The sequence below is a fragment of the Silurus aristotelis genome (genome assembly GCF_946808225.1).
Source record: "Silurus aristotelis genome assembly, chromosome: 9".
Taxonomy (NCBI): Eukaryota; Metazoa; Chordata; class Actinopteri; order Siluriformes; family Siluridae; genus Silurus; species Silurus aristotelis.
In genome coordinates, this window is record NC_139582.1 from 29793619 (window position 1) to 29814681 (window position 21063).

The window sequence follows — 21063 nt, forward strand, 5'->3', positions numbered from 1 at the left end:
ACGATTATGGCACCAGCATTTCTAAAGTCAGCCACTGAAGTATTTGTAATGAGTGACCCAAAAGTTAATAATAAAGGTTTAATTTATTTGTTTAAAATAAGTGAGTTTGTCTTTATTGTTGCTGTGTTTTCATTGAAACAATAACAATGAACCATAAACTGAGTGAATGACATCTCATTGATAGCAGCTTCATATGTAATGTATCATGTAATTGGCTATGCATCGAGATTAGTGATGGGTCGTTCAACGATTCGTTCGTTTTGAACGAGTCTTTAGTGCAGGGGTCACCAACGTGGTGCCCGCGGGCACCAGGTCACCCGCAAGGACCACATGAGTCGCCCGTGGGCTTTTTCTAAAAAAATATCTGTTTCCTACCTTGTTAAATTATTGTTGATAATTATTGTGACAAATCATGAACATGATCAGTGTCTTTACCTAGATCAGGGGTGTCAAACTCAGTGTCACAACCGGCCCGACGTATAATTATATCCGGCCCGCGAGATGATTTTATATAGATCTATTATTATTGTTATTAATGTCCCGGCGATATGAAGCGCTGATAAACACAAACTACAGATCCCATAATGCAGCGCTTCAGCTGCCTTACCGAACACTAGACTACCTGGGAACATTCCAGCATCAATCAAGTCGAGCTTCTGTTGATGACTTTACCCCAATTTTACAGTTATTGTGAAACAGCGCCTCACAGTGGTGAAGAGAAAAGTTGATTCTGAGTAGATGTTTACTGACACTGGCGGTAAACACGTGTGTGTTATTAGTGGAGCGAATGTGACTGTAATTAAGGAATTGAACTAAGACGCTGAAGGAGAAGCTGAAGAACCTGAATGCAGAGCAGAAGATACAGAAGTAGAAGAGTTAAAGAAGAATCTGACATTTCAGCAGATGTTTTTCACCAGAGCAAAATCACAAAGTGAAGCTGGAGTGAAAACAGAGGAGAAATCAGAGTCTCATCAGCAGCTTATTTACTGAGGGAGAGTTTCTGAAGAGCTGCATGATGAAGCTGTGAGACGTCTGGTGTTTGACTGGAGATATTTTGATGGAGAGCCAAATATTTTAAGTTATTTAAAGTTTAAGATTATTTTTTATAAAATGGCATAAGAGCCAAGAAATCTGATTGTTTTGATTTGTTGACGTTTTTACTTTAAAGCACAATTTATATTTATTTGTTCAGGTTTTTCTGCAGCATGTTCATATTTCTAACTTGTATAATTTGGACAGGAGATATTTTTATGAAGAGCAAAATATGTCAAGTTATTTAAAGTTTAAGTTTATTTATTCTGGAATAATATTCCTGTCTGTTTTTATTCATATTTGTGTAAAAAAAAACATTGTTTTATTGTGTTCTATAAATGTTTATCCTGTTCATCCCGCGACCTAAAGTGTGCTTTGAGTTTGACACCCTGATATAGATGAATATAATTAATTATTAATAATAACTTATAATTAAAGGTAAATTGAGGAAATTTGGTATTTCAAAAGTGTGTATCAAACTGGTAGCCCTTCACATTAATCGGTTCCCAAGAAGTAGCTCTCAGTGTCAAAAAGGTTGGTGACCCCTGATTTAGTGTGACTCAAAAGAACGAGTCATCTCAAAGAGTGATTTTTTTTTTTTTTATACTGGACGCGGATGAGCAAAGCATCGCAAAAACTCAAATTTAGAATTGAGTAGTTTACTTCTCGACTCTTCTACTCCGAGGAATTCGTTCTTTTATAGCTTGACTCACATATACGCTATGCAGTTATATTTACAGATATAAATGATTGGCACTAGTCAAAGTTTGTATGTAGACGTGTTGGGGGATCTGTTTATTGAAATGAACATTTAATTTTTGATCAAAGGAACGAAATGAACTAAATGATTTGTTTATTTTAATAAAAGAGATTCAAAAAACCAAGTCACTAAAATGATCCGATCTTCCCATCACTGATTGGGATGCGAATCGCATCGGTCTCAGTTATGGTTTAAAATGTTCCTTTGACAACTAACCAGCAGTAGATGGCGCTCTTCACTCACAACAAATCAACTAAAGCAGCTCTGTTAACTACTGAGTCAAGTATATTCTGGAGTGAGAATTAAAGCTATCTAATCTAGCTAATCTATTATTATAAATAACGTTGTTCTTTTAGAGAAAAGGTAGATTGTGCATAATTTCTTATTTAGATTTAGAGCAACCCATTCTGTGTGTTGAGTGTTTTTCCTGCTCTAGCACACCCACTTCACCTGAGGGAATGCTGTTTAATAGGTAATAGAGTAAATTAGGAATGTTCAGGATAAGGATAGTGTTCCATAGCAGAGTAAATATTAATCTCTGATTCCAATGAAATTGTATTCATTCTCTGTTAAAATGAACACAATCAGTACTTAAGTTTGAGACAAATGTGACAACAGGGACACATCCGCTTGTAGGTTTCTGTGGAAATAATACAAGAGGTAAAAAAAAAAAAAAAAAAAAGGACTTTGAGGTGGTTACAAAAAGGTTTAGCTATAACCATTAGAAGTTCTTGTCTGATTGGGTCAAATCTATACTGGTTATTTTACAAATAAATAAGAACAACCAACTGGTGCAGTGCAGAAAATATTGTCTTATACTTTGTCAATTTTAGCATTTTGGTGCTATTGACATGAAATTTTTACCAGATGTCGGTAACAACCCATGCAATCCACACATGCAAATAAATCAAACCATACATGTCCATAAATTAGGTGTATTAATGTAAAATTACACAGGGAAAAAAGTATTAAACACAATGTTTTTAATACTTTGTACAAACCTCCATACCTTTGTTGGTAATGACGGCTTCAAGCCTCCTGTATGGAGAAACTGGTTGCATGCATTGCTCAGGTGTGAATTTGGCCCATTTATCCACACAAACATTCTTCAAATCTTGAATTTTCTGTGGCCTCTTCTGTAAACTCTGATCTTTAGTTCTTTCTATAAATTTTGAATGGTTTTAAGGCAGGTGATTCATTCTAGCAACTTTATTTTATTTCTCTGACACCTATTGAGAGTTTCCTTGGCTGTGTGTTTGGGATCGTTGTCTTGCTGAAATGTTTCATTTGTGTGTGTGTATTATGGCATCCAAAGAGTTCAATTTTGGTCTCATCTGACCAGACTTTATTCTTTCTTTATTTTACAGGCTTGTCCAAATGTTGTGCAGCAAACTTTAAACAAGCTTCAACATGCTTTATCTTCAGAAATGGAGTCTTGCTTGGTGAGCGTGCACACAGAACATGGCTAATGAGTGCATTACTTGTTGTTTTCTTTGAAACAATTGTATCTGCTAATTTCAGGGGTTTTTTTGAAGGTTTTCACAAGTGGTCCTTGGCTCTTGGACAACTCATCTGATAATTATTTTTACTCCTCTGTCAGAAATCTTGTGAGGAGCACCTGGTCATGGCCGGTTTATGGTGAAATAATGTTCTTTCCACTTCTGGATTATGGCCCCAGTGCTCACTGAAACATTCAGAAGTTTAGAAATCCTTCTGTAACCAATGGCATTAGTATGTTTCGCAACAATAAGGTTGCGAAAGTCTTGAGAGAGCTCTTTGCTTTTACCCATCATGAGATGTTTCTTGTGTAACACCTCATTAATGGGACACCTTTATACGGGCCATTAGTTGGGTGTGTGTGTGTGTGTGTGTGTGTGTGTGTGTGTGTGTGTGTGTGTGTGTGTGTGTGTGTTTAGTGGTATGAGTGGACCAGCCTCAGCGGTGGTGTCTTGTAAACACCTTAATTTCATTTCTGCCTTGAGAAACAGGGCACCACTCAAATCTCTCTATTTCACAGCTGGTCTAGAGACCATTTAACACTCATTCATTCACTCAAAGATGAGCTGATCTACTGCTGGTGTACCAGCACCATATACATACAAATTCTGTAAAGCTGCTTTAAGACAATGTCCATTGAAACTTGAACCTTGACAAACCATATTGACATAACACATCATCATACCAGTGTCATTGGTGTACTGATTCAAGAACTTTGAGGATGATTTTGACTGTAACTCATATCAACAGCCTGCTACAATGGCTCAGGATCACATGTTGCATGAACCATTCTGCATTTAAACATCAATCACTGTACAGCACGCATCAACACTGATGAAAGTGCTATGAATGGACATTCGTTGTTGAGGATGAAGATGGGTTTCCTTTTGAGTCTGGTTCCTCTCAAGGTTTCATTCTCATTCCATCTCAGGGAGTTTTTGGTCCTGGCCACAGTTGCCACTGGGATTCATTAGGGATAAACTTACAATTAAAAGGAACAAACTTATACATTCTTTATAACCGCATTATCTCTGTAAGTCTGCTTGGAGACCATTTCCTTTGTTAAAAGTGCCATACAAATAAAAATATTCATCATTCATTCATTCATTCTCTCCCGCTTATCCATAATTCGGGTCGCGGGGGCAGCAGTCTAAGCAGACCCCCGCCTTCGACTGCTGCCCAATCCTCACAGCACCGTCCCTCACGGTCCCTCCTGCAGGTGGTGAGCCCACAGGAAGGCGGCCCCACGTCACTCCGACGTCACGGACCTTGATATTTCCCTCGTAAGGGACCTAATAATAAATTAAAATAAAATAAAATAAACCAAATAAAAATAAATGTAAACAATTTGAGATATTCCCAGTCTTTATCCTGTAGAAACCCAGTCCAGTGTAGTTTTGCTCTAGCACCCCTGCTTCAACTGAAGAAGGGCTGTTAATAAGCTAAATTAGGTGATTATGGTGAGGTAGAGCAAGAAACATCTGAAACATAGGGCTCTCCAAAATAAAGGTTGGGACCTCGTAGTGCGGACCATCAGACCGGCAGTGACGTAGCACCAGTCACGTGTAGTGGGGTCATTTATTTTTTTTAAAAGACGCTCATTATTAAAGTAAGTGGTAATTACTATGATTTAATAATTGTGGCAATAATTCTTCTAAAGTTTATTCTAGTTCTAAATAAATGTAACGAAAAGAGAAATCAAATATTAATTAAACTTTGCGGATGTGACGTCCATTATTTTAAGCTCGTCTCCATTGTGACGTCTATGTAAAAAATAACCGTTACTCCCAGATAGAAATAATAGAACTTATTAATTTTACTTCAGTTTGTCGAAATGGACGTGAGGTACGTATCGGATAAAAAGTTAGCTGGATTAAATGAATGTTTAATATATAGCTCGTGGTGGCCTTGAGTCGGGGAAATCCCCTCGTCGTAGCATCGTTTAACCAGAAATTCTAGTAAGCGGAACAGGTTTAAAACAGGTTTAACTATCTTTGATTAACTTTAATGTATAAAAACGGAACTTGCTTTTTTTCTATTGTTTTGATTACCCAAACCACGCCTTGTTATCTACTGGGCCCATGATAAAAATATCCCATAATATTTCCCATCACCTATTAAATCCAGATGTTATTTATTTGTCCAACATCACTCCTTTTTTCAGTTGGCGTCGTTCAATATAGACACGAAAATGTGTGCTGGAACTATGGAGTTTGAGGTTTATCACCTTTTATCACCAGCACCTTATTTATTTAAAAGCAAGATTACAAAATTCTTATCACAAGCCTAAGCATATCCATTTCACCTCTCGGTCCTACTAGGAAAAGAGGTACATATTTCACAGGAAAATTTATTTATGTCTATAAACCAGGAATAATTGCTTAAAAAAAAAAAAAAAAAAAAAAAAAGAGAGATTAGCTTGGTGGTGACCCAAATATCTACCTGGCATTGATGAAGAACATCTGCCAGACACCTGCTGATGGTGAACACTAACACTATATACTTTGCAGTTGAATAGTAATAACAGTAACTGTAGTCTGTACCAGTTCTGTGCTTAGTCAAGTTCATGGTGCCATAGAGGAGGGTAGGCCATGTTTTATTACTTAAAAGTGATAATATCATGCTTAAATGACCATAATTAATAATAATAATCAAAAAATAATTGTCATCAACATTAACAATAGTTGTCATGTTATTTAGGACCAGACAGTTTTACCAAAACGTGTACATTTCTGAGGGCATTAAGTCACGTCAAGTTAATTTATATAGCGCTTTTCACAACAGACATTGAATATCATTAGAAAATATCATTGGCTAATGTGCAATATATACTAGTATATATGGACTGATGGGTTTTATTTGATGTCAAATTTAGACATTTACCATGACATAAAGCAACTAAGCGCTTTTAAACGTCTATATAAAATGATAAATCTAATGAAAAAATCGATAATTTCTTAGCCAGCACTTTAATTTACAACTCCCTGTGCATAGGGATAAAAAATAAAGGTCTCTCATTTATAATCTACAGAGGAGTTATATTAACTTTACGAATATTACCTTTATAAATACCATTATGAATATTCTGTAATTCCACTCTGTTGTTTTCTTCCTCAGGTGTTTAATTTTCATTGCTGTCCTATTGCTTAAAACCAAAGGTAAGCCCTCGACTAAATTATCGCTAGTTGTATTTAGGGTTTTTTGTCCTGCACCCAGAGCTGAGCTCCCGTGGCATTCGTTTAAAAATGCTGTATTTTGCTGTATTTTGTTGCTGAAATGACATTAAATTTGTTCCTAAACTAATTTTTGACCCATTTGAGCAAGTAAAAGTCCAGGTCCATGTCCAAGTGGTAACTTGGTGGTTAAAGCATTAGGCAACGGATCGAAAACTTGCGATTTCAAATACCTTGAGCAAGACTGTTTAGATGTATTTTATCTCCGTTTGTTTTTGCAGTTTCGACAAAGAGTGTTACTGTTGACGCTGTTGTTGGACGTAACGTCATCCTGCCATGTTCGACCGAACAGACTGCACAGAACGTTTACTGGCGACACAACGACAGCACAACTGTGTGCGACATCATCAAAGGCAAAGTAGATTTTACTGAGCAGCACTCTGAATTCCAAGGCAGAGTGGAGACTTTTCCATCGGAGTTTGCGAAGGGCAACTTTTCTATCCAACTGCGTAAACTGAAAAAGTCTGATGCGGGGATTTATACCTGCAACTTTCCAAAGACACTTATTCCAAATACAGTTTATCTCAAAGTTACAGGTATGTGTATGACTTAAATCTAATTATTACTCATGTCCCTCCTCTGCACATGTCCAAACCATCTCAATCTCGCCTCCCTCACCTTGTCACTAAAACGTCCTACATGCGCTGTCCCTCTAATAAACTCATTTCTAATCTTGTCCATCGTCGTCACTCCCAACAAAAACCTTAACATCTTCAGCTCTGCTACCTCCAGCTCCACCTCCTGTCTTTTACTCAATGCCACTGTCTCTAATCCATACAACATCTCAGGTCTCACCACAGTCCTATAATCTTTCCCTTTCACTCTCACAGATACTCTTCTATCACAAATCACTCCTGTCACTCTTCTCCACCCACTCCACCCTGCCTGCACTCTTTTCTTCACTTCTCTAACACACTCTCCCTTACTTTACACTGTTGACCCCAGATACCTGAACTCCTCCACCTTCTCCACCTCTTCTCCCTGCAACCGCACCCCTCCACTGCCCTCCCTCTCATTCACACACATGTACTCTGTCTTACTCCTTCTGACTTTCATTCCTCTTCTCTCCAGCGTGTACCTCCACCTCTCCAGGCTCTTCTCAACCTGCTCACTACTCTCACCACAAATAACAATATATCATCCGCAAACATCATAGACCATGGAGACTCCTGTCTGACCTCGTCAGATGCAATTCCTTCTGTCCTTCTCTATACTTCTCCATCAACATTCTCAAAGCAAATAATGCGTCTGTGGTGCTCTTCCTCGGCATGAAACCATACTGTTGCTCACAGATGGTCACCTCTTCTCTCAGCCTGGCTTCCACTACTCTTTCCCATAACTTCATGGTGTGACTAATCAACTTAATTCCCCTGTAGTTACTGCAGGTCTGCACATATCCCTTATGCTTAAAGATCAGTACCAGCACACTCCTTCTCCATTCCTCAGGCATCTTCATACCTTCCAGAATCTTGTTAAACAATCTGGTTAAAAACTCCACTGCTATCTCTCCTAAACATCTCCACGCTTCTACCGGTATGTCATCTGGTCCAACCGACTTTCCACTCTTCATCCTCTTAATCACTGCTCTCACTTCCTCCTTACTAATACTATCCACTTCCTGCTTCACCATCTCCACATCATCCAACCTTCTCTCTCTCTGATTTTCCTCATTCATCAGCTGTTTAAAATACTCCCTCCACCCTCTCAACACACTCTCCTCACTAGTCAACACATTTCCATCTTCATCCTTTATTGCTCTAACTTGCAGCACATCCTTCCCAGCTCGGTTCCTCTGCCTGGCCAATCGGTACAAATCCTTTTCTCCTCCTTTAGTGTCCAACCTCTCATACAGCTCCTTATATGCCTTATCCTTGGCTTTCGCCACATCCCTTTTAACCTGCTGCTGCATCTCCTTGTACTCCTGCCTACTTTTCTCATCACTCTGTCGATCCCACTTCTGTTTTGCCAACCTCTTTCTCCTTATGCTCTCCTGCACTTCCTCATTCCACCACCACGTCTCCTTGTCTTGCTTTCTATTCCCAGATGTCACACCAAGTACTTTTCTACCTCCCTTATCACTCCTGCAGTAGTTTCCCAATCATTCAGCACCTCTTCACCACCACCGAGCCCCTGTCTGACCTCTTCCCTGAACCTCACACTACACTCTTCCTCCTTAAGTTTCCACCATCTTATTCTTCTTTCAGTCCTCACTCTCCTCCTCTTCTTCTTCGCCTCCAAAACCATCCTACAGACCACCATCCGATGCTGTCTAGCTACATTGTCCCCTGCCAACACCTTACAGTCTCCAATCTCCAGGTTGCATCTCCTACATAGAACATAATCCACCTGTGTGCACCTTCCTCCACTCTTATACGTCACCCTATGATCCTCCTTCTTCTTAAAATACGTGTTCACCACTGCCATTTCCATCCTTTTAGCAAAATCTAACACCATCTGCCCTTCCACATTCCTCTCCTTAAAACCATACCTACCCATCACCTCCTCATCACCTCTGTTCCCTTCACCTACATGTCCATTAAAGTCTGCCCCAATCACCAATCGTTCATTTCTAGGTACACCTTCTACCACTTCATCTAATTCACTCCAGAATATTTCCTTCTCCTCCATCTCACAGCCGACTTGTGGAGCATAGGCACTGATGACATTTATCATCATCCCTTCAACTTCCAGCTTCACGATCATCACCCTATCAGAAACTCTCTTCACCTCCACTACACTCTTACTGTACGCTTCCTTCAGAATCACCCCTACACCATTTCTCTTCCCATCCATACCATGATAAAACAGTTTAAACCCACCTCCAATGTTCCTGGCCTTACTCCCTTTCCACTTGGTCTCCTGAACACACAACACATCTACCTTTCTCCTCTCCATCATATCAGCTATCTCTCTCCCTTTACCCGTCATAGTACCAACATTTAAAGTACCAACCCGAACCTCTACTCTCCTCCACTTCTCCTTTCCCTGCTGTCTCTGTAGACGTCTTCCTCCTCTCCTTCTCCTCCTTCGGCCAACAGTAGCCCAATTTCCACCGGTACCCTGTCGGCTAACGATACCTGTGGCGGTCGTTGTTAACCCGGGCCTCGACCGATCTGGTATGAAATTCTTAATCGTGACCCGCATATTTGATTTGGCACATGTTTTACGCTGGATGCCCTTCCTAACGCAACCCTCCCCATTTACCCGGGCTTGGGACCGGCACTAAGAGTACACTGGCTTGTGCCCCCCTAATGGCTGGGTTGTGTATGACTTAAATGACTTTCTAAAATAACCATTACTACTGCTGCTGCTTCAGTTAATAATAGTAAGACGCTTGTACCTAGATGCTTGTGCGTCGTGTTTGTACATGCAGGTTTGCAAAACATCTTGCAGGAATGCATGTAGACCAGAGCATAAAGTGTACATGAAGATTTTGAGATAAAAAAAAAAGTCCACAGTGCTTTCTGTGCAAACAGTCAAACCACAATGCAGATCAGCTTAATTACAACACTCTTGTGTGAACTCTAGTGTGAACTCTAGTTTTCAATCTTGAAAGTAAAAACAGGAAGTAATCCAAAACATTAACCCAATCATGTTGCTCAAGCTGCATCAGGAGAAGAGATCTTCCACAGACCATGGTTTTTAAGATTGATTCTCCAGACTATTCCTGGGATCAGAAATTGTCTTTCATACCCAAGAGATTCTGAGGACAAACATTTCTGAGGATTGTTTTTAAAAAAATGCACTAAAGTATTATGTGATTCTTGAAAACATAAAAAAAAGAAAGATTTAAATATTGCAGTCCGCACAGACACACATTTGTTCAGATCAGTGGGTGTTTTAGCTTGATGTAGTTGGTGAACCTGATCATGAAAAATGGTCAAGAAATGTAGCTTGTCAACTTTGTGTATTGAAAAAAACAGTTATTTTTTAGAACATTACTCAGTCAATTGTTTGTTTGTGCTACGCAGAGAACAGAAGTCTGAACCTGAGAAGACCAGACAGTCTTTTGCTGTTCCTGCTTGGATTCCTTCTACTGAGCAATTGACCCACCTGAAGAGGGTTAAAGATGCATCCCACTATTTATAAAATAGAGGCTTCTCTTAGTTTCTTTGCTTTTACTCCTATCTATCTATCTATATATTTTTAAGTATTTATGACAAGTATTTATTACATTTTAAACACACTTCCTCTTTGGAGGAAAAATGTGTGTTGAGAGGTCAAAAACATGCAAATAAATACAAAAATTGTTCGAATTCCACTACCTGTACATAAGTATTGTGCTCACCATAGGCAGTGTTGGGGGTAACGCGTTACAAGTAACGTGCGTTACGTAATAATATTACTTTTCTGGAGTAACGAGTAAAGTAGCGCGTTACATTATAAATTTACACACTAACATCTGAGTTACTTTTTTATAAAAGTAATGCGAGTTACTTTTCAGTTCGATTATTTTGCATTAAAATGAACGTAATCTCGTCTTCTGTTCCCCTACGTGCGAGCCGTGGGAACAGAAGCTGGTCAGAAGAGGAGATGGCAGGACAGAGCATTACATTACTGCGATGGAAGTATTCACATTATATTGAAATAGTCGAGGAGGAGGGAATAATCGTTAAGTGTAAATTATGTGTTGGTGAAAAGCTTTTGTCAACGGCAAAAAATACCACTTCAAATTAAAAAAACATCTGCAAGCAAAGCACAGCACTACAGATGTGGAAGAGAGAGAGCCGAATGAAACCTGCACCGCAACTCAAGATAAACAACAAAGGCTTGATTTCAGTTAATTAATATTTAGTAAATAGATTTTCAGATACTTACCCGAGCCACATCATACACATGGGCACACGTGATCATCACCCATCCCTTCCTATCTCTCTCTCACACTCACACACACACACACACACACACACACACACACACTCTGCTCAGCCAGATTTATTGTAAATGTCACACACCAACATAATGACAGAAAACACAGACTTTGTGTTGTTTTTTTTTTTATGTCGTGTTCGCTTGAGTTCAATACGGTATTTTCGTCAAATGCGCGTGTGCGTGAGATGAATATACCGCAAAGTTTCCCAGTAGCGGTGAGATCATTTAAGTCTTAAAAATACCGTATTGAACTCAAGCGAAGCGAACACGCACATTAAAAACAAACAAACACAAACTTCGATATGAACGTAAGAGCCGCATGAAACCAGCCATAAAAAGCCGCATGCGGCTCGCGAGCCTCGGGTTGGCCACCCGTGCATTCCTGCATTAAACACTAGTACAAGAACTTCTCACCTGTTACACCTGTAAGACCTGAAAGAGATCAAGCCTTAGCCAGGTAAGAAAAAGTAACGCAAAAGTAATATAACGCATTACTTTCCATAAAAAGTAACTAAGTAACGCAATTAGTTACTTTTTTGGGGAGTAACTCAATATTGTAATGCGTTACTTTTAAAAGTAAAGTTTCCCAACACTGACCATATGCATCCCTTCGTAGTCACAATTTTTATCAGCTCATCTCTGACTGCATGCGTCATGCCGCAAAAAAAGTACACAAGCCTAAAAGTGCACATGGAAAATCAGCAGGAATCACAATGGGCCATAATGGGGGAAAAACGTTTATCAACATCCAATGCCATAAAGAATTGAACGCTCACGCCTGACCCGCTATCATAGTGTCAATAATAAATAAAGTGCTCTGTGAAATTAGCTGAATTAAACATCTCATCCACATGTGCCCTTCAGACAATGACAAGTCATCATGCAGACCTTCTAGATCAGCGGTCCCCAACCTTTTTTGCGCCACGGACCGGTTTAATTTCAGACAATATTTTCACGGACCGGCCTTACAACAAAATAAAATGATACGGGCGGCATAAAATCTGGTATTTTCTAAATATAATAATAATAATCGTGAATCCACTGTGTTGTTTTTTGTTCATTTTGTTAGCTTGAGGGTTTTAATTTAGCGGTAATGTATTATGTGTTACTGGCCGGAGCAGCCCCTTCAAGAAGGTAGCGGATGTAGGTAAGACATATGACCAACAAATTGTTTAATTTAATTGTCCTTAAGAATGCAGCCACTTAAATATTTCACACACATTTCACACACCACATCCAACTATTGCCCTGCTTGTTTTTATTTTTTTTGTGTGTTCGTCCCATGTATAAGGTTTGACCCCATATACACAGTTTAAAGATTTTAAGTCCAACAGGTGATGTCTGAAAACAGGAATAGTAGGAAAATGATACATTTTCATTAAAAAATTAGGCACAATATGACATAAATAGTCAGAACTTTCATTTTAGGCTTTTGTCATTGTTGAAGATCAGCACTGCGACATTGTGTAATTTAATCAGCTAAACAAGAAGGCAACCACGACAGTGGAACAGAAACTGACAAACAACTGAAACGGAAACACCATTTCTCTTGTTTAGATTCGGTTTCTCTTGTTAATGTTAATTGTACCCCATTATTATAAAATGTTTAGAGCAACTAATTTGTCATTTCACCTGAGAATCTTAAAAAGTCCAGCTACTTACTCTGCTTTATTTCTTACCATCTAAAGCATGTTGTAAAAGTTTTTCCTTGCCACAGTTGCCACGGCTGCTCATCAGGGATAAACACACACCATTCACCTTGACTGTTGATTTCTGTAAAGCTGCTTTGAGACAATGTCTGTTGTAAAAAGTGCTATACAAATAAACTTGACTTGACCTAAAAGGCCTTGTAATAGTTCCCTTTCATGCACTCTAAGTGGTTCCCTCCTGTGCACTGTTTGTCGACAACTTTGCTAAACATGTGATATGCAAAATACTTCCTGTTCAAACTTTTTGTAAGGGAGGGTGACTCATGCAAATGTAAATTTGGGACAAAATGTGACTCTACAATGTGAAGTAGATGTAAAAAAATGTGTACTGGTTCCTGATGAAGCCGTCAGAACCTTCAGTGTTTATATTACGCCCTCCAAAGTAGGGAATGTCAGAAAAAAAGTGTAAGAACCACTGGATTATAATAATATAATTAAAAAGAGGTTTCTTGTGCCCTCTTGAGGTCATAAGTGGTATATCGTTATTTATTGTATACACTTGTCATTTTTTAAAACTATATTTTTAAAGCATTTAAAAAAATATTTATAATATTTTATTATATAATAAATTGGTGTGTAACCTTTTGTTTAATGAAGATTGTGTGCAACGAAATGAAGCAGCTTGTCTGACAGAAATGATAATAATTACTGTAAACATAATGCATGTTCTTATACCCGTCTATTGTTGTTAAATGATGAATGAATTGAATAAAACGTGACTTTGGTTTTTGATAATTTAATATATATTTTAGATAATGTACATTTATGTATATCTGTGTACATTTTAATATATCTTTTTATACATTTGATATGTGTATGTATGTATGTATGTATGTATATATATATATATATATATATATATATATATATATATATATATATATATATATATATATATATGTGTGTGTGTGTGTGTGTGTGTGTTTGTATTACATTTTTTATTTTATATATATTTACAAATATATATCATAAAGGTTTTAAGAGACACTGAAGATGTTAATACAGGATTGATGACGTATATTGTCCGCGACAGTCTCTCCTCTCTGACGCAGGATTTTTTACGTCAGTGTCCGAATTCGCTCACTTCTTTCCATCCCCTTCTTCCCATAAACTCAACTCACTTTTCGTGCACTATGTAGTGAATAAGTGAACGAGTCAGTGATTTAGGACACGACTCTTGTCTCCACGGTTTTTCCCGGATGTTTGTATCGCACTGGTCCTCTCTGAATGTGGTTATTAATAGTCCTAACGTTTGTGTTACTGTTGTTGTGTCACGTGTCTGTAAAAATAAAATAAAACCCTTTATCGCTCGATATGTACTCCGTTGTAGAGAAACGCAGTTTATTTTGTTATAAAAAAAATCATTAATAGATAATACAGTGACCATTATTATTTTATTAAAAAATATTATATTGCCAACTTTAAGTAATGATTTTTTTCCTGTAATAATGATTATATTATAAATAATAAATAATTATATCACTGTACATATATTTAATATAAAGGTGTGTATCTGAATGTTATTCATTTTATGAATCATACATTTTGTTAGACCTTTAAGCTATTGATATTTAAACAAGCAAACAAATACAAAACAAACAAACAAATAAATAAATAAATAGGTTTAAGGCTTTTTTTGTGTTCATCCAGAAAAAGTCCCAAATGCCAGATTTTGCAGGTCATAAGTGGTATATAGTTAATTATTGTATGCACTTGTCATTTTCTTTTTACTACTTTTTTAAAAGCATTTAAAAAATATATATTTGTACGCATTTTTACGCATTACACAAATTTATAAATCTGTGTGCAACCTTTTGTTTAATGAAGATAGTGTGAAACAAAAAAAACGAGCAATTCTTATTCCAAAACAGGTATATTTTCCTTTTAATTATATATAATATGATGTGAGTTCTGTAGTTAGATAAAGGCACTAAAGATTTGTTCAACACAATTCAACACGTCTCCTTTCACAGTAGCCACAGCTGCACTACCCTCATAAAATAACCCTGCATTTTCCCAGATGACCTCCAGTGATCCCTTTCCATCATGTTTCTAATTAGCACCCTATGATCCCAGGTACCTGTGGTAGTAATATAATCCAACGTTTACAACTTTAAATAATGTTTCCATGAAGAATATACCTCTCATTTGGAATAAGATCCTGTGTGGTGCTCGGAGGTGTTGCTTTAGACGTGTCACGGGGACGTGTCTGGAGGAAACATGCATAAAGTGTTGAAAAACCTCACAGTTGAGGTCAGACAACAGTTTCACTCATCTGATGTTTCCTGAGTGAGTGGCTGTAGAGCCTTCAGAGGCACCGCTGTGAAGATCATCGTGAAGATCATGATGAAGACCATACAGCTTTACTTCTGTGAGTGCACTTACATCAGTAAGGTGTTTACCTGTTATTTACTTTATTTTGTACAAATAAGTTCATGGTTGTATATGTGCTTTCTTTTCGTTAGATCTACTTGTGTGCTGTGGTGCTGCAAAAAGGTTCACAGAGAAGTTGGTAAATTTGGGACAAAATGTGACTCTAAAGTGTGAAGTAGATGTAAAACATGTGTACTGGTTCCTGATGAAGCTGTCAGAACCTCCAGTGTTTATATTACGCTCTTTCGCGACCAGGTCCCTGACGGCAGAATACAGCAACCAGACCTTCAGAAAGACTTTCTCACTGCAATACAACGGCAGTTTATTCATACACAATATCAGTACTAATGAATTAGGAGTTTATTATTGTAGTCAAACTCCAGCTGGTTCACCTCCTGTTATCAGCCCTGAAATCAGACTTTACATCCAGATTATTTGTATATAAAATGTTGCATATTATTAATTTGTATATTTAAAAAAAAATAAAAACAGTCTGATCTAATCAATTCCAGACAATCAGATGGGTGACATTAGACAGCAGCAGAATCAGACAGCTGGTGAAGATGAACTTTGGAGGAAAGTGGCGATCGTATCAGGAATAATAAACTGTCTTGTGATCTTTTCTGTCATAGGTAAAGCTTTTTAACTAAACTTTCTTTAAAATAAAAATACCTTTAAAAATAAAAAGAAATGTTTTTTCATCAAAATAATCTGAATAGTAGAAAATAATTAATAATCAGATTTAAAAATGTATTAGGATCAAGTGTGTACATTATTACCATTAATACGTAGTAATTATAATAATAATAATAATTTAAAAACTATTGTATTATTGTTATAATTGCTAAATACAGATTAATTGTATATAAATGATATAAATATTATATTGCCAACTTTAAGTAATGTATTTTATTCCTGTAATAATGATTAATATGATAAATAATAAATAATTATATCCCTGTACATATATTTAATATAAAGGTGTGTATCTGAATGTTTGTCATTTTTTGAGTCACACATTTTTTCAGACCTTTAAGCTATTGATATTTAAACAAGCAAACAAATAAATAAATAAATAAATAAATAAATAGGTTCAAGGTTTTGTTTTTTTTTTTGTCCTGAAAATGTTTTAAGTTCCAAGTGCCAGATATCGCTTTTTTTGTTGTTCAGATGAATAAAAAAATTATGGTTAAGTATAATTACTTCATAAACAGTAAGAATATATTGTAGATGAATGAGGTTTAATAACTTTTTGAGCTGAACAGAAAAACTCCACACTGCTAGAAGACTGATATCAGATGCGTTAATGATGTTTCAGTCTGGATCGGGAGCCGCTGTGGAAGATCAAATTTCCCAAAGTTCCAACCTCCAAACTGTAAGGAAGAGCAGCTCAATGGATCACAGGTTGATTTACACCACTGTCCCTGATTTAGTAACCAAACACTCTGTTATTCCTCTTTAAACTCCTCCCACATCCTGATATCTTCTGTGCTTTTCTGCAGAATTACTTCACACAAGTGCAGGACCACAGCATCTTCACCCTGGTAATCTTTACTCAGCTTTCTCATGAGGCCTAAAATACACACACACACACACACACACACACACACACACACACACACACACACACACACACACACATACACACACACACACACACACACACACACACACACACACACACACACACACACACACACACATACTGCTTCATTGTCACCATGAAGCTGAGGTTGTTTTTTAACCATCCTGTGAGACACACACTGACTTCTCTTTTTTGTTTTGTTTTGTTTTGTTTCGCGACCTTTGTTCTAAAATCAAACCGATCATTTGGTCCCATTGTACATTTTTTGTGATGTGATGTAATAAAAAAAAGCAATGTCATAAAAATAATGTGAATAAAATTTTTTATTTGAACAGAATAAAGTCTCTTCTTGAATCATCTATTTCTTAATCATGACTCTGTCTATCATCCTGACCCTAATCCCCAGTTTATAACCTCTAATTATGATTATGTTGTAATGAATATCTAAGAATATCTAAGTTTATATAATGTGGATGTTGAGTAAAACAAAGCAGATGTACAACATTAACTCAGAAAAAGGATGTGACAACAAAAGCAGAAAAAAACTGCACTCCTACTGTCAGAAACAGTCAGATGGGATAACAAGTGGGTGCCCTCTGGTAGTCTGGAGAGAAAATATCTAAGGTATCCTTGACCCTATCCCAAACTCCTGACTCTGACCACTAACCTCTAACTCTGACTCCTCACTCTAACCCTGACCCCCTTCCCCTAATTTTCACTGCTTACATGAAACCTAACCATTTAAACTGACCCTAAAGATATCACCTTTAATCCATATCCTTTACCCTTAACCCCTTACCCTAACCCTGACTCTAACATCATAATCCTATCCCTGACCCTTAACCCATAAAATCTGACCCCCAACCCTGACCCTAAGACTAAAACCTAACCCTAATCCTTTCTACCTTCATCTGCAGTGCCATTGTAAACACTAATAAATAATACATAAAATACATTAAAATTCAATTCCACATCATGTGTTATAGCACTCGGTTACCACTAGGAACATAGTTTTTAGCATTCAGTAAGGGTGTGTGTGTGTGTGTGTGTGTGTGTGTGTGTGTGTGTGTGTGTGTGTGTGTGTGTGTGTGTGTTGTGTGTTTTGGCATTCAGCTCCTGCAGCTTATTTAAAATGAACCCTCTTGAGTCATAGAAAAAGGTTTCCTGTGAATTCTCCAGTTTCCTCCATGCTCCCAAATGCCAGGATGTACATTGCTGACTCTAAATGACGTCTTTGTGTGAAAGAGTGTGAACATATATGTGTGTGTTTGTATATATATATATATATATATATGTATATATAATGCTCTGAGATGGACATAGGGGAAAAGTTCTTACATTTAAGATTTTGCAGTATAAAACTATTGACAATTAATTAACAAACACATTTAAAGTATGAAACAAATGTCTGAAATTTTAATGAGCTTTTTTTCTAAAGTGTGAAGGAGAATTTAGAAGAAAAAAAAAAGAAACGGTTGTGGTCGGAGCACTTCCTCTGTCTGTTGTTTAAAGCTTGACAAGAAGGTGTTTCCTGACTGTGGCAGAAAGCGAACATGTTAGTGTTTACAGATTACGCTGTTAGAGAGCAGCATTTCACACACAGCATGAGGATTATACAACTTCAACTCTGTAAGCATTATTAAAACATTCTTCATTTACTGATTGTATTTCTTATTATTTTGTGACTGGCTCAGATGGTTTGTGTGTTTGTTTGCTGTTTGCTAGATCTACTTGTGTGCTGTGGAGCTGCAGAAGGTTTCACAGACATGTTGGTAGATTTGGGACAAACTGTGACCCTACAGTGCGAAGTGGCTGTAAAAGATGTGCTCTGGTTCCTGATGAAACCGTCAGATTCCCCAGTGTTTATATTACGCTCTTTCAGAATTCATCCTGATGAGCCACAATACAGTAACCAGACCTTCAGCAAATCTTTCTCACTGCAATACAACAGCAGTTTATTTATACACAATATCAGTACTAATGAATTAGGAGTGTATTATTGTATTCACACTACAACTGGTTCACTTCTTAAAATCAGCCGTGGAATCAGACTTTACATCCGGAATCATTCAGCTGGTGAGTTTTTTATATTATTTTACAATAATTACTATAACAATAGTAATGTTTTTTAGTGGCCATGTTTTGATGAAAGTGACCTTTCCTGATATGCATATTTTTCAACACTCCACAATTTCTATTTTATCGTCATAAACTGTCTTTCTACTTAACTGGTTTCTTAAAGTGGTGTACAATTTCTTTTTTGTTTACACTGATCACAGCTATTATCATCAGTAGAAAGTTTTCAAAACCTAAAGCTATTAATAACCTATAATGAGCCTGATTCTTTTGAGAATCTTTGTGAACCTTTCGTTAATTTATATTAGTTCACCCCCTCATCATCTACTGGCCCAGTCCGTTTGTCAAAACACTGCGACTCTTTTGGGTCAATTATACTCGACTTGTTGAAGTTTCTGTTTCTGGTGTTAATATGATGGAATCCCAACAATCACACAGCTGGAACCAAATTCCTTGTGTGTCAACACACTTGGCCACTAAACCCGATTCTGATTCTGATCTGATATTTCTTTAATTGTTTCCAGATAATCACCAATCATGTCATATTTCACACAATAAAACAGAAGATAATCCAGTGGTCAGTTGTCAGTGTTCAAATCTTCTCTACATATCAGCAATAATAAACTGCGCTCTAGCCGTTATATTCACAGGTGAGTTTTATTTTAAGTCTATTCTGCTGGTATGGCGATACCTAGAATATTTTGAGAGTATAAATCTAAGTTAGTACTAAGTGTTGCCTTATATTGATCTTAAATGTCATTACTTAAAGGTTTAGATAGAACAAAAGCAGCAGATACTCAGATAATCTTTCATTAATTGCATGCTTGACATATTTATGTATATTTCTAACATTGGTGGAGTAAAAAAGTAGAGACTCCAGTAAAAGTGTCCCTTTAAACTTTCACTTGAGTAAAAGTACAAAAGTATTTGACTTCAAATGTACCTACGTATCCAAAGTACTATGATTTATTATAACTAAAATGTTCCTAGTATCATTTTTGTCACAAGACTCTTTACTTAATCACCTCAGTTAAGGTTATTAATGAGTCAAACACTGATTGAAATCTATTCAAATTATCATGAGCCCAGAACCTTCTTAAAAACTAAAAAACTAAATAAAAAACAACTTAAAAAAAATCACGCTAATAAGGCCACTGGTGTTGTGGCGAGTTCGAGTCTGGAGTTTCTTCCATCGTGCCTAGTGATTATTGTAGTTGATGTAGTTGAGTAAAAAGATATTTGACTTTGAAATGTAGTGAAGTTAAAGTAAAAGTCTCCCCAAATGGAAATTCTATAGTAAAGTACAGATACACAAAAAAAAAAAACTGCTTAAGTATAGCAACAAATTTAGTACTTCCTGCAGTAACTACATACCTTATCATATTTGATTACATTGTTATTAAATAAAGTTAAATATATATTATTAATATTATTTCAACCATTTACCACTGCCTAATAAAATTTATAATTCATAAAATGTTTTATTCATAGTTATTGCAACACAGGCCTCAGTCATGTGTATAATAATGACAGGGTGATGAAGTCCTCTCTGGGTTTATCTGCAGTTATTTTTTTTTTTAGTTTTTACAGTTCATCATTGCAGGAGACCTTCAAAAAAACATTCACTACCTCAAAATCCTGGTTTCCATCCACATCAGGACAACCTCAGCCCTGTGGTAGGCCAACTTCTCTTTGTTTATTTTTAAACAATGCTGTACATGTATATAATATGCACTTTTTGTAATGTAATGTAATATTGAGATTCTTCTAAGGTCATTTTCCCCTGATTTAAAAAAAAAATTATTTTTTAAAAAGAAATTCTGAAAATCTGTAAGATCTCAGAGTATGTTAAAATCTCTCTTGGACTGATCAACATTGTTTGTTGTGATAAACAGGGTTTGAAGCATTGTACATGTTTGTTTCTAT

At 36.8% G+C, this 21063-nt stretch overlaps 2 protein-coding genes and 1 long non-coding RNA gene across 11 annotated transcripts in view; all 3 read left to right on the plus strand.

Annotated features, from left to right (window-relative positions):
• The first annotated feature begins 4620 nt into the window (after positions 1-4620).
• Positions 4621-10674, plus strand: LOC310730712 (CD276 antigen homolog). Of its 4 annotated transcripts, none has more exons than XR_014534923.1 (4): positions 4621-4898; positions 6407-6447; positions 6744-7058; positions 10494-10670. XR_014534923.1 is itself a non-coding variant. In XM_083549775.1 (4 exons), exons 1-4 carry the CDS (start codon positions 5124-5126, stop codon positions 10568-10570), a joined length of 444 nt encoding a protein of 147 aa, XP_083405901.1. In that variant the 5' UTR covers positions 5109-5123; the 3' UTR covers positions 10571-10670. The 4 variants fall into 4 exon arrangements, 1 of the variants encoding a protein (XP_083405901.1); XR_014534924.1 differs by having other exon boundaries at positions 4621-4857; XM_083549775.1 differs by lacking the exon at positions 4621-4898 and adding an exon at positions 5109-5134.
• A 4452-nt stretch (positions 10675-15126) lies between these two features.
• On the plus strand, positions 15127-15766 carry LOC310731543. Its single transcript, XR_014535252.1, has 2 exons — positions 15127-15474; positions 15569-15766. It is a non-coding gene; the product is annotated as an uncharacterized lncRNA (long non-coding RNA).
• A 209-nt stretch (positions 15767-15975) lies between these two features.
• The window catches only part of LOC310730638 (uncharacterized protein), a 35060-nt gene continuing 29972 nt past the window's right edge, over positions 15976-21063 (plus strand). Inside the window, exons 1-5 of one of the 6 annotated variants that reach the window (XR_014534871.1) lie at positions 15976-16108; positions 16742-16880; positions 16979-17020; positions 19662-19787; positions 20719-20813. Coding sequence is in view for 1 of the 6 variants with exons in the window: in XM_083549674.1 (XP_083405800.1) it covers positions 18615-18690; positions 18787-19137 (427 nt within the window). In the remaining 5 variants the exon portion in view is untranslated. Of the gene's footprint in view, positions 16109-16741; positions 16881-16978; positions 17021-18546; positions 18691-18786; positions 19138-19661; positions 19788-20718; positions 20814-21063 lie in introns of those variants that run through there. The other 5 variants (XR_014534872.1, XR_014534873.1, XR_014534874.1 and 2 more) reach the window with 5 other exon arrangements.